A 13297-nucleotide genomic window follows, 5' to 3' on the forward strand; every position below is an offset into this window, starting at 1 on the left:
CCCGCGGTACCGCTGTGGCCGTCAGGCTGCCGTGCTGAAAGTGATAATCAGCTTCTTGCTTTGGCTTTGTTAGTCAAAGCGGGCCGGTCCTGCTGCCGCAGGTGTCCCTGCTTTGTCTGCTTTTTGTGGTGAACTCGTGGATCTCCCTGGACCTGCAGGGTTTACAGAAGAAGTGAGCGGGTACCAGAGTTTTCAGAGCTGTGTGTGAGAATCCCAGGGTTGGTTGCCCCCGGAAGGGGCTCCTGTGATTGAGCGAAAGGAGGCAGTCGCAGGCAGTTTTGGAAAGGAGAGCTTTATTTTGTCTGAATAAATAGAAGAATAAATAGACGAATAAATAGCCGTTTGTATAAATAGTTGAATAAATAGATAACTAGGAAGAGGGTGGGAGGTGCGCTTGGGGCTAGGTGCGCGTGTTGCCCACGAGGTCGTGGATGTGCAGGAACCAGGTGCGAGCTCGTAGGCGGACGTGGTCCCAGGCGCAGGCGCTGTAATCGTTGTCGTGGAGGAAGGTGTGGAGGCAGCTGAAGTGTTTGTTGATGGTGAGGTGAAGGTTGCGAGGCCATCGCGTGCGGGAGCGCGTGTCGCTGCGCGCCAAGCAGTGCTCGAGGTGCTGGGTGTACCGCTGGATGTGGTTGAGGAGGCTTTGGCGTTGGCTGTCGACCCAGTGGGCTGGAGTGCTGGGTCCGCTGAGTATTTTGAAGAGGTGCTGGAGGATGTCGTGGGTGGTTTTGTCGGCTTGCCGGGCGTTGCTGGTGTCCAGGATGGTGTCGTTGAAGGAGCATGGCGCGCTGTGCTGTGGGCACGGCTGGGGTGGGCTGGGAGCCATGTCCCGGAGGAGCTGGAGGCTGTCGCGAGAGAAGGTGGCATCCTGGGGGCGAAGGTGGTTGCAGGCGGTGGCGGCGAGAGCTTTCACAAGGAGCGTGAGCAGCAGGATGCTGTAGCCCGGTGGGTGCTGTGGGCTTGCAGGCACAGCCATGGTGGGACTCTGGTTGTGGTGGGCAGGAGCCTGGTGGGGCTGGGTGGTGGCAGTGGTGTGTGTGCTGCCGCGGTGCCGGCTTTATGTGGTGTGTCATCTTTCCCTTCGTCGCTTTCCTGTTGCCGAGAGATTCTGTCTGTGGCTTTCACTTTTGGCTGCTGGTTTTTGTGGTCTGGGAGCAAATGGCTTGGGTGTGCGTGGGGCTGTTGGTGGAGATCCTGGTCCGGCGGTGTGTTTTGGGTGGCTGGCTGCAAGGGTTGGAAGGGGGATGTGAAAGTGGTGGGGCGGAATCTTCTGGGTCAGCTGTTCTGCAGATATCTGTTTTCATCCTTTCCCTTAGGGCTGCAGCGAGAGCTCTGGTGTATCCTTCATTGAAATCCCTCTTCCTGTTCAACTCTGCTTTTCTTACGTAAGGCCTTAATGCCGTAATGGGTCTTGGCCTTTCGACTTGAGATGTGTGCTGCCCGTGGCTTGCTTTCTGTGCTTGTTTCTTAGAAAGCACTGCAAAGTGAAGCGCGTTGGAAGAACCTTGGGTAGTTTCCGGCGGCGTGAGGAACTCTGGGTTGGCTGTTGTAGTGGTCGGAGTAGGCAGCGCCGCCTGCGTTGGAGGCTGCTGAGAATATGTAGGAAAGGCTTGTGCTTGAGGAGGAACGAGAAAGGGAAGCGATGCTTCCGAGCGGGTACTGCGGCTGTGGTGGTCCTCGGGCGCCGCGTCTCCTTCCTCCGTCGTCTCTTCTTTTCCTTGCTTCGTGTGGCATCCGGTGAGAAGGAGGAAATGGGCCAGCAGGCGGATAGTTGTAAGGCAAGGATCTTACGTTGCGGAGGCCAAAGGTTTGTCTGAGTGTCCAGGAGGAGTCCACAAGCCTTATGGAGGCGAGCCCGCTGATGTAGTTATTAAGCCCCTGTTGAGGATGAGGAGACTTGAGGAGATGATAGAATGAGAGGGTGGTTTGGTTTGGAAGGGACCTCAAGTGCCGTCCGCTTCCAAGCAACCCCCTTTCCGTGGGCAGCGCCGCCTTCCACTAGAGCGGGTTGCCCAACGCCCCCTCCAGCCTGACGTTAGAGGCTTCCGGTGTTGGGGCGTCCTGAGTTTGTGTGGGTGACCTTTTCCTGTGCCCCACCGCCCCTCAGAGGACAAAGTCTCTTGCTAACGTCCAGTGTGAGCCTCCTCTCTTTTAGTTGCGAGCCGTTGCCCCCTGTCCTGCCATTGCAGTCCGCGTTTATGGGGCCCACTGCAGGTGTCCCGTAGGCCCCCTTTGTGTCACGGAATGGCTTGGGTTGGAAGGGGCCTCGGAGGTCACGTCGTTCCCACTCACTGCCGAGGGCGCGGTTGCCAACCGCAAGACTCAAGCCGTAGAGCAAGCTTCCCAGTGCTGCATCCAGCCTGGCCTGGAACACCTCCGGTACTGGGGGATATTCAGAATCTCTCTGGGCATCGTGTGCCAGTGCCTCACGTCCGTCTTCCCCTGGCGTCTGATCTTAAACTCTTTTATTTTAAAGCCGTGTCCTATTGCTATCTTCCCGTGTGAAAAGTTGATTTTCCTCCTGTTTATAACGTCCCTGTAAGTACTGGCAGGCTGCAACGTGGTCACCCTGGTGCTTTGTCTTCTGCGGACCGCACAGGCACAGTTCCGTCAGCTTGTCTTTGCAGGAGTAGCGCTCCAGCCCTCTGATGGTCCCTGTGGCCCTGCGCTGGCCTCTCACCAAAATCTCGCCAGCTTTCCTGAGCTGGGGCCCCAGACCTGGAGGCATTACTCCAGCTGGGGTGTCACGAGGGCAGAGCAGAGCGGGGGTGGGGGACAGTCGCCTCCCTCTCCCTGCTGGCCACTCCTCTTGGTGCAGACCAGTACGCGGTCGGCCTTGGGGGCTGCAGGTGCAAACTGCTAGCTCATGTTAAGTTTTTTGTCTACCAGGACCCCTACATCCTTCTTGGCAGGGCTGCCCTCAAGGAGTTGTTCTCCCATGCTGCCTGCGTATCTTGGCGTTGTCCCCGCCCAAGTACAGCGCCTTGCACTTGACTTTGTTGAACGTCCTTGGGTTTACATGGGCCCAGGTGGGTTTGAATTTGTCAAAGTCCCTTTGGATGGCATCCCTTCCTTCTGCCGTATCAGCTGCCGCGCTCAGCTTGATGCGCGAAGCCTGCAAACTAGCTGAGGGTGCAGTGGATCCCATCACCTGTGTTGCTGTTGAAGGTGTTGAAGAGCAGTGGCCCCAAGACGCACCTTGGGGGACGCCACTTGTGTCCGGCCTCCACCTGAGCGTAGAGCCTTGATCGCAGCCCTCGGGCCGCGAGCGTGCAACCAATTCCTCATCCACCAAATAGCTGCACCTTTTGAACCCCCGTCTCCGCAATTTATGACGTGGGTGAGGTGCAAACCTTGCAGGAATTCCTTACCGATGGCATCGGTTGCCTTCTCTTTGGGCACCGATGCAGTCGCTCCATCGCAGGAGGCCACTGGGATAGCCAGGCACTAGCACTATAGATGTGCCCCCGTTGAAGCCGTGCGGGCAGTCTCGGATCACCTGCTGGTCCCTCTGTTTTCCTGGCACTTCTGCTCGGTGATCTTCGTAGGCCTAGAGGCGAGGCTGTCCGGCCAGGATCTCCCCGTGTCTTCCTGCCTGCCTTTTTAAAGACGGGGATTGATGTTTCCCTTCTTGCAGTCACCGGGGACTTTGCCTGACAGCCGTGACTTTTTTGGTTGGACGGAGAGCTGCTTTGCAACCAGTTGAGGAGCGGAAGGACGAGCGAGTTGATCTGCCACCCTCCTCAAAACTCCTTCCGCTTGATGTCGTATGGTAGGGAATACCCCTTTGGGCCAGTTGGAGTCGGCTGTCCTAATTCTGCTCCCCCTCAGCTCCTTGGGCCTTTTGCTGAGAATGGCCTTGGCTCTGTGCAGCACCGCTTAGCAGCAAGAGTAGGCGTTGGTGTGTTAGCAGCGTTGTTTTTCTCCTAGAACCAAAACACCGCATCGTATCAGGCGCTCTGAAGAAAACAGTTCTAGTCCGAGCCTGTGAAACTAAGACACAGCGGTACTGAAATCCATGCTGTGCCAGCGTTCTCCAGCCCGAGGTGAGGCGGAGTGGTTGCCAAGAAGGTGCCCCGTCATGGTGGAGTAAGATGACTGTAGCTTCCCGTGTCTTAGCTCTGCTGTCTCCTTCCTTCTCCCTACCTTTGTCTGCTCTGCTTCCCCTAAGAAGCTGAAGCTTGTGGGTTTCTCTGTGTGGGGTGATGTTTGACAGGATTTGCGTGAAGAGTCAAGTACTGCAGTGATACGCCGCCTTTGCGTTCTTGCTCACCGTACTCAAGGCTCGAGTTAACTGTAGGGCTACTTTTGCCCGTCCCCGCGGTACCGCTGTGGCCGTCAGGCTGCCGTGCTGAAAGTGATAATCAGCTTCTTGCTTTGGCTTTGTTAGTCAAAGCGGGCCGGTCCTGCTGCCGCAGGTGTCCCTGCTTTGTCTGCTTTTTGTGGTGAACTCGTGGATCTCCCTGGACCTGCAGGGTTTACAGAAGAAGTGAGCGGGTACCAGAGTTTTCAGAGCTGTGTGTGAGAATCCCAGGGTTGGTTGCCCCCGGAAGGGGCTCCTGTGATTGAGCGAAAGGAGGCAGTCGCAGGCAGTTTTGGAAAGGAGAGCTTTATTTTGTCTGAATAAATAGAAGAATAAATAGACGAATAAATAGCCGTTTGTATAAATAGTTGAATAAATAGATAACTAGGAAGAGGGTGGGAGGTGCGCTTGGGGCTAGGTGCGCGTGTTGCCCACGAGGTCGTGGATGTGCAGGAACCAGGTGCGAGCTCGTAGGCGGACGTGGTCCCAGGCGCAGGCGCTGTAATCGTTGTCGTGGAGGAAGGTGTGGAGGCAGCTGAAGTGTTTGTTGATGGTGAGGTGAAGGTTGCGAGGCCATCGCGTGCGGGAGCGCGTGTCGCTGCGCGCCAAGCAGTGTTCGAGGTGCTGGGTGTACAGCTGGATGTGGTTGAGGAGGCTTTGGCGTTGGCTGTCGACCCAGTGGGCTGGAGTGCTGGGTCCGCTGAGTATTTTGAAGAGGTGCTGGAGGATGTCGTGGGTGGTTTTGTCGGCTTGCCGGGCGTTGCTGGTGTCCAGGATGGTGTCGTTGAAGGAGCATGGCGCGCTGTGCTGTGGGCACGGCTGGGGTGGGCTGGGAGCCATGTCCCGGAGGAGCTGGAGGCTGTCGCGAGAGAAGGTGGCATCCTGGGGGCGAAGGTGGTTGCAGGCGGTGGCGGCGAGAGCTTTCACAAGGAGCGTGAGCAGCAGGATGCTGTAGCCCGGTGGGTGCTGTGGGCTTGCAGGCACAGCCATGGTGGGACTCTGGTTGTGGTGGGCAGGAGCCTGGTGGGGCTGGGTGGTGGCAGTGGTGTGTGTGCTGCCGCGGTGCCGGCTTTATGTGGTTTGTCATCTTTCCCTTCGTCGCTTTCCTGTTGCCGAGAGATTTTGTCTGTGGCTTTCACTTTTGGCTGCTGGTTTTTGTGGTCTGGGAGCAAATGGCTTGGGTGTGCGTGGGGCTGTTGGTGGAGATCCTGGTCCGGCGGTGTGTTTTGGGTGGCTGGCTGCAAGGGTTGGAAGGGGGATGTGAAAGTGGTGGGGCGGAATCTTCTGGGTCAGCTGTTCTGCAGATATCTGTTTTCATCCTTTCCCTTAGGGCTGCAGCGAGAGCTCTGGTGTATCCTTCATTGAAATCCCTCTTCCTGTTCAACTCTGCTTTTCTTACGTAAGGCCTTAATGCCGTAATGGGTCTTGGCCTTTCGACTTGAGATGTGTGCTGCCCGTGGCTTGCTTTCTGTGCTTGTTTCTTAGAAAGCACTGCAAAGTGAAGCGCGTTGGAAGAACCTTGGGTAGTTTCCGGCGGCGTGAGGAACTCTGGGTTGGCTGTTGTAGTGGTCGGAGTAGGCAGCGCCGCCTGCGTTGGAGGCTGCTGAGAATATGTAGGAAAGGCTTGTGCTTGAGGAGGAACGAGAAAGGGAAGCGATGCTTCCGAGCGGGTACTGCGGCTGTGGTGGTCCTCGGGCGCCGCGTCTCCTTCCTCCGTCGTCTCTTCTTTTCCTTGCTTCGTGTGGCATCCGGTGAGAAGGAGGAAATGGGCCAGCAGGCGGATAGTTGTAAGGCAAGGATCTTACGTTGCGGAGGCCAAAGGTTTGTCTGAGTGTCCAGGAGGAGTCCACAAGCCTTATGGAGGCGAGCCCGCTGATGTAGTTATTAAGCCCCTGTTGAGGATGAGGAGACTTGAGGAGATGATAGAATGAGAGGGTGGTTTGGTTTGGAAGGGACCTCAAGTGCCGTCCGCTTCCAAGCAACCCCCTTTCCGTGGGCAGCGCCGCCTTCCACTAGAGCGGGTTGCCCAACGCCCCCTCCAGCCTGACGTTAGAGGCTTCCGGTGTTGGGGCGTCCTGAGTTTGTGTGGGTGACCTTTTCCTGTGCCCCACCGCCCCTCAGAGGACAAAGTCTCTTGCTAACGTCCAGTGTGAGCCTCCTCTCTTTTAGTTGCGAGCCGTTGCCCCCTGTCCTGCCATTGCAGTCCGCGTTTATGGGGCCCACTGCAGGTGTCCCGTAGGCCCCCTTTGTGTCACGGAATGGCTTGGGTTGGAAGGGGCCTCGGAGGTCACGTCGTTCCCACTCACTGCCGAGGGCGCGGTTGCCAACCGCAAGACTCAAGCCGTAGAGCAAGCTTCCCAGTGCTGCATCCAGCCTGGCCTGGAACACCTCCGGTACTGGGGGATATTCAGAATCTCTCTGGGCATCGTGTGCCAGTGCCTCACGTCCGTCTTCCCCTGGCGTCTGATCTTAAACTCTTTTATTTTAAAGCCGTGTCCTATTGCTATCTTCCCGTGTGAAAAGTTGATTTTCCTCCTGTTTATAACGTCCCTGTAAGTACTGGCAGGCTGCAACGTGGTCACCCTGGTGCTTTGTCTTCTGCGGACCGCACAGGCACAGTTCCGTCAGCTTGTCTTTGCAGGAGTAGCGCTCCAGCCCTCTGATGGTCCCTGTGGCCCTGCGCTGGCCTCTCACCAAAATCTCGCCAGCTTTCCTGAGCTGGGGCCCCAGACCTGGAGGCATTACTCCAGCTGGGGTGTCACGAGGGCAGAGCAGAGCGGGGGTGGGGGACAGTCGCCTCCCTCTCCCTGCTGGCCACTCCTCTTGGTGCAGACCAGTACGCGGTCGGCCTTGGGGGCTGCAGGTGCAAACTGCTAGCTCATGTTAAGTTTTTTGTCTACCAGGACCCCTACATCCTTCTTGGCAGGGCTGCCCTCAAGGAGTTGTTCTCCCATGCTGCCTGCGTATCTTGGCGTTGTCCCCGCCCAAGTACAGCGCCTTGCACTTGACTTTGTTGAACGTCCTTGGGTTTACATGGGCCCAGGTGGGTTTGAATTTGTCAAAGTCCCTTTGGATGGCATCCCTTCCTTCTGCCGTATCAGCTGCCGCGCTCAGCTTGATGCGCGAAGCCTGCAAACTAGCTGAGGGTGCAGTGGATCCCATCACCTGTGTTGCTGTTGAAGGTGTTGAAGAGCAGTGGCCCCAAGACGCACCTTGGGGGACGCCACTTGTGTCCGGCCTCCACCTGAGCGTAGAGCCTTGATCGCAGCCCTCGGGCCGCGAGCGTGCAACCAATTCCTCATCCACCAAATAGCTGCACCTTTTGAACCCCCGTCTCCGCAATTTATGACGTGGGTGAGGTGCAAACCTTGCAGGAATTCCTTACCGATGGCATCGGTTGCCTTCTCTTTGGGCACCGATGCAGTCGCTCCATCGCAGGAGGCCACTGGGATAGCCAGGCACTAGCACTATAGATGTGCCCCCGTTGAAGCCGTGCGGGCAGTCTCGGATCACCTGCTGGTCCCTCTGTTTTCCTGGCACTTCTGCTCGGTGATCTTCGTAGGCCTAGAGGCGAGGCTGTCCGGCCAGGATCTCCCCGTGTCTTCCTGCCTGCCTTTTTAAAGACGGGGATTGATGTTTCCCTTCTTGCAGTCACCGGGGACTTTGCCTGACAGCCGTGACTTTTTTGGTTGGACGGAGAGCTGCTTTGCAACCAGTTGAGGAGCGGAAGGACGAGCGAGTTGATCTGCCACCCTCCTCAAAACTCCTTCCGCTTGATGTCGTATGGTAGGGAATACCCCTTTGGGCCAGTTGGAGTCGGCTGTCCTAATTCTGCTCCCCCTCAGCTCCTTGGGCCTTTTGCTGAGAATGGCCTTGGCTCTGTGCAGCACCGCTTAGCAGCAAGAGTAGGCGTTGGTGTGTTAGCAGCGTTGTTTTTCTCCTAGAACCAAAACACCGCATCGTATCAGGCGCTCTGAAGAAAACAGTTCTAGTCCGAGCCTGTGAAACTAAGACACAGCGGTACTGAAATCCATGCTGTGCCAGCGTTCTCCAGCCCGAGGTGAGGCGGAGTGGTTGCCAAGAAGGTGCCCCGTCATGGTGGAGTAAGATGACTGTAGCTTCCCGTGTCTTAGCTCTGCTGTCTCCTTCCTTCTCCCTACCTTTGTCTGCTCTGCTTCCCCTAAGAAGCTGAAGCTTGTGGGTTTCTCTGTGTGGGGTGATGTTTGACAGGATTTGCGTGAAGAGTCAAGTACTGCAGTGATACGCCGCCTTTGCGTTCTTGCTCACCGTACTCAAGGCTCGAGTTAACTGTAGGGCTACTTTTGCCCGTCCCCGCGGTACCGCTGTGGCCGTCAGGCTGCCGTGCTGAAAGTGATAATCAGCTTCTTGCTTTGGCTTTGTTAGTCAAAGCGGGCCGGTCCTGCTGCCGCAGGTGTCCCTGCTTTGTCTGCTTTTTGTGGTGAACTCGTGGATCTCCCTGGACCTGCAGGGTTTACAGAAGAAGTGAGCGGGTACCAGAGTTTTCAGAGCTGTGTGTGAGAATCCCAGGGTTGGTTGCCCCCGGAAGGGGCTCCTGTGATTGAGCGAAAGGAGGCAGTCGCAGGCAGTTTTGGAAAGGAGAGCTTTATTTTGTCTGAATAAATAGAAGAATAAATAGACGAATAAATAGCCGTTTGTATAAATAGTTGAATAAATAGATAACTAGGAAGAGGGTGGGAGGTGCGCTTGGGGCTAGGTGCGCGTGTTGCCCACGAGGTCGTGGATGTGCAGGAACCAGGTGCGAGCTCGTAGGCGGACGTGGTCCCAGGCGCAGGCGCTGTAATCGTTGTCGTGGAGGAAGGTGTGGAGGCAGCTGAAGTGTTTGTTGATGGTGAGGTGAAGGTTGCGAGGCCATCGCGTGCGGGAGCGCGTGTCGCTGCGCGCCAAGCAGTGCTCGAGGTGCTGGGTGTACCGCTGGATGTGGTTGAGGAGGCTTTGGCGTTGGCTGTCGACCCAGTGGGCTGGAGTGCTGGGTCCGCTGAGTATTTTGAAGAGGTGCTGGAGGATGTCGTGGGTGGTTTTGTCGGCTTGCCGGGCGTTGCTGGTGTCCAGGATGGTGTCGTTGAAGGAGCATGGCGCGCTGTGCTGTGGGCACGGCTGGGGTGGGCTGGGAGCCATGTCCCGGAGGAGCTGGAGGCTGTCGCGAGAGAAGGTGGCATCCTGGGGGCGAAGGTGGTTGCAGGCGGTGGCGGCGAGAGCTTTCACAAGGAGCGTGAGCAGCAGGATGCTGTAGCCCGGTGGGTGCTGTGGGCTTGCAGGCACAGCCATGGTGGGACTCTGGTTGTGGTGGGCAGGAGCCTGGTGGGGCTGGGTGGTGGCAGTGGTGTGTGTGCTGCCGCGGTGCCGGCTTTATGTGGTGTGTCATCTTTCCCTTCGTCGCTTTCCTGTTGCCGAGAGATTTTGTCTGTGGCTTTCACTTTTGGCTGCTGGTTTTTGTGGTCTGGGAGCAAATGGCTTGGGTGTGCGTGGGGCTGTTGGTGGAGATCCTGGTCCGGCGGTGTGTTTTGGGTGGCTGGCTGCAAGGGTTGGAAGGGGGATGTGAAAGTGGTGGGGCGGAATCTTCTGGGTCAGCTGTTCTGCAGATATCTGTTTTCATCCTTTCCCTTAGGGCTGCAGCGAGAGCTCTGGTGTATCCTTCATTGAAATCCCTCTTCCTGTTCAACTCTGCTTTTCTTACGTAACGCCTTAATGCCGTAATGGGTCTTGGCCTTTCGACTTGAGATGTGTGCTGCCCGTGGCTTGCTTTCTGTGCTTGTTTCTTAGAAAGCACTGCAAAGTGAAGCGCGTTGGAAGAACCTTGGGTAGTTTCCGGCGGCATGAGGAGCTCTGGGTTGGCTGTTGTAGTGGTCGGAGTAGGCAGCGCCGCCTGCGTTGGAGGCTGCTGAGAATATGTAGGAAAGGCTTGTGCTTGAGGAGGAACGAGAAAGGGAAGCGATGCTTCCGAGCGGGTACTGCGGCTGTGGTGGTCCTCGGGCGCCGCGTCTCCTTCCTCCGTCGTCTCTTCTTTTCCTTGCTTCGTGTGGCATCCGGTGAGAAGGAGGAAATGGGCCAGCAGGCGGATAGTTGTAAGGCAAGGATCTTACGTTGCGGAGGCCAAAGGTTTGTCTGAGTGTCCAGGAGGAGTCCACAAGCCTTATGGAGGCGAGCCCGCTGATGTAGTTATTAAGCCCCTGTTGAGGATGAGGAGACTTGAGGAGATGATAGAATGAGAGGGTGGTTTGGTTTGGAAGGGACCTCAAGTGCCGTCCGCTTCCAAGCAACCCCCTTTCCGTGGGCAGCGCCGCCTTCCACTAGAGCGGGTTGCCCAACGCCCCCTCCAGCCTGACGTTAGAGGCTTCCGGTGTTGGGGCGTCCTGAGTTTGTGTGGGTGACCTTTTCCTGTGCCCCACCGCCCCTCAGAGGACAAAGTCTCTTGCTAACGTCCAGTGTGAGCCTCCTCTCTTTTAGTTGCGAGCCGTTGCCCCCTGTCCTGCCATTGCAGTCCGCGTTTATGGGGCCCACTGCAGGTGTCCCGTAGGCCCCCTTGGTGTCACGGAATGGCTTGGGTTGGAAGGGGCCTCGGAGGTCACGTCGTTCCCACTCACTGCCGAGGGCGCGGTTGCCAACCGCAAGACTCAAGCCGTAGAGCAAGCTTCCCAGTGCTGCATCCAGCCTGGCCTGGAACACCTCCGGTACTGGGGGATATTCAGAATCTCTCTGGGCATCGTGTGCCAGTGCCTCACGTCCGTCTTCCCCTGGCGTCTGATCTTAAACTCTTTTATTTTAAAGCCGTGTCCTATTGCTATCTTCCCGTGTGAAAAGTTGATTTTCCTCCTGTTTATAACGTCCCTGTAAGTACTGGCAGGCTGCAACGTGGTCACCCTGGTGCTTTGTCTTCTGCGGACCGCACAGGCACAGTTCCGTCAGCTTGTCTTTGCAGGAGTAGCGCTCCAGCCCTCTGATGGTCCCTGTGGCCCTGCGCTGGCCTCTCACCAAAATCTCGCCAGCTTTCCTGAGCTGGGGCCCCAGACCTGGAGGCATTACTCCAGCTGGGGTGTCACGAGGGCAGAGCAGAGCGGGGGTGGGGGACAGTCGCCTCCCTCTCCCTGCTGGCCACTCCTCTTGGTGCAGACCAGTACGCGGTCGGCCTTGGGGGCTGCAGGTGCAAACTGCTAGCTCATGTTAAGTTTTTTGTCTACCAGGACCCCTACATCCTTCTTGGCAGGGCTGCCCTCAAGGAGTTGTTCTCCCATGCTGCCTGCGTATCTTGGCGTTGTCCCCGCCCAAGTACAGCGCCTTGCACTTGACTTTGTTGAACGTCCTTGGGTTTACATGGGCCCAGGTGGGTTTGAATTTGTCAAAGTCCCTTTGGATGGCATCCCTTCCTTCTGCCGTATCAGCTGCCGCGCTCAGCTTGATGCGCGAAGCCTGCAAACTAGCTGAGGGTGCAGTGGATCCCATCACCTGTGTTGCTGTTGAAGGTGTTGAAGAGCAGTGGCCCCAAGACGCACCTTGGGGGACGCCACTTGTGTCCGGCCTCCACCTGAGCGTAGAGCCTTGATCGCAGCCCTCGGGCCGCGAGCGTGCAACCAATTCCTCATCCACCAAATAGCTGCACCTTTTGAACCCCCGTCTCCGCAATTTATGACGTGGGTGAGGTGCAAACCTTGCAGGAATTCCTTACCGATGGCATCGGTTGCCTTCTCTTTGGGCACCGATGCAGTCGCTCCATCGCAGGAGGCCACTGGGATAGCCAGGCACTAGCACTATAGATGTGCCCCCGTTGAAGCCGTGCGGGCAGTCTCGGATCACCTGCTGGTCCCTCTGTTTTCCTGGCACTTCTGCTCGGTGATCTTCGTAGGCCTAGAGGCGAGGCTGTCCGGCCAGGATCTCCCCGCGTCTTCCTGCCTGCCTTTTTAAAGACGGGGAGTGATGTTTCCCTTCTTGCAGTCACCGGGGACTTTGCCTGACAGCCGTGACTTTTTTGGTTGGACGGAGAGCTGCTTTGCAACCAGTTGAGGAGCGGAAGGACGAGCGAGTTGATCTGCCACCCTCCTCAAAACTCCTTCCGCTTGATGTCGTATGGTAGGGAATACCCCTTTGGGCCAGTTGGAGTCGGCTGTCCTAATTCTGCTCCCCCTCAGCTCCTTGGGCCTTTTGCTGAGAATGGCCTTGGCTCTGTGCAGCACCGCTTAGCAGCAAGAGTAGGCGTTGGTGTGTTAGCAGCGTTGTTTTTCTCCTAGAACCAAAACACCGCATCGTATCAGGCGCTCTGAAGAAAACAGTTCTAGTCCGAGCCTGTGAAACTAAGACACAGCGGTACTGAAATCCATGCTGTGCCAGCGTTCTCCAGCCCGAGGTGAGGCGGAGTGGTTGCCAAGAAGGTGCCCCGTCATGGTGGAGTAAGATGACTGTAGCTTCCCGTGTCTTAGCTCTGCTGTCTCCTTCCTTCTCCCTACCTTTGTCTGCTCTGCTTCCCCTAAGAAGCTGAAGCTTGTGGGTTTCTCTGTGTGGGGTGATGTTTGACAGGATTTGCGTGAAGAGTCAAGTACTGCAGTGATACGCCGCCTTTGCGTTCTTGCTCACCGTACTCAAGGCTCGAGTTAACTGTAGGGCTACTTTTGCCCGTCCCCGCGGTACCGCTGTGGCCGTCAGGCTGCCGTGCTGAAAGTGATAATCAGCTTCTTGCTTTGGCTTTGTTAGTCAAAGCGGGCCGGTCCTGCTGCCGCAGGTGTCCCTGCTTTGTCTGCTTTTTGTGGTGAACTCGTGGATCTCCCTGGACCTGCAGGGTTTACAGAAGAAGTGAGCGGGTACCAGAGTTTTCAGAGCTGTGTGTGAGAATCCCAGGGTTGGTTGCCCCCGGAAGGGGCTCCTGTGATTGAGCGAAAGGAGGCAGTCGCAGGCAGTTTTGGAAAGGAGAGCTTTATTTTGTCTGAATAAATAGAAGAATAAATAGACGAATAAATAGCCGTTTGT

At 56.8% G+C, this 13297-nt stretch overlaps 3 protein-coding genes and 1 pseudogene across 5 annotated transcripts in view; 1 reads left to right on the forward strand and 3 right to left on the reverse strand.

The window, feature by feature from the left end:
• Positions 1-13297, forward strand: part of UBAP2 (ubiquitin associated protein 2) — a gene marked incomplete at its 5' end in the record, with an annotated part of 202718 nt that overhangs the window by 59621 nt on the left and 129800 nt on the right. The window lies entirely within an intron of this gene.
• LOC306957399 (interferon) lies at positions 401-976 on the reverse strand (the record flags this gene model as incomplete). The annotated part of the gene is made up of 1 exon (XM_079548846.1): positions 401-976. One exon carries the CDS (start codon positions 974-976, stop codon positions 401-403), a length of 576 nt encoding a protein of 191 aa, XP_079404972.1.
• On the reverse strand, positions 4718-5293 carry LOC306957400 (interferon pseudogene; annotated as a pseudogene). Its single transcript has one exon. The product of its transcript is annotated as an interferon pseudogene (transcript).
• On the reverse strand, positions 9035-9610 carry LOC306957401 (interferon; the record flags this gene model as incomplete). The annotated part of the gene is made up of 1 exon (XM_079548847.1): positions 9035-9610. One exon carries the CDS (start codon positions 9608-9610, stop codon positions 9035-9037), a length of 576 nt encoding a protein of 191 aa, XP_079404973.1.

This window comes from Tetrao urogallus, assembly GCF_951394365.1.
Source record: "Tetrao urogallus genome assembly, chromosome: Z".
NCBI classification, from domain to species: Eukaryota; Metazoa; Chordata; class Aves; order Galliformes; family Phasianidae; genus Tetrao; species Tetrao urogallus.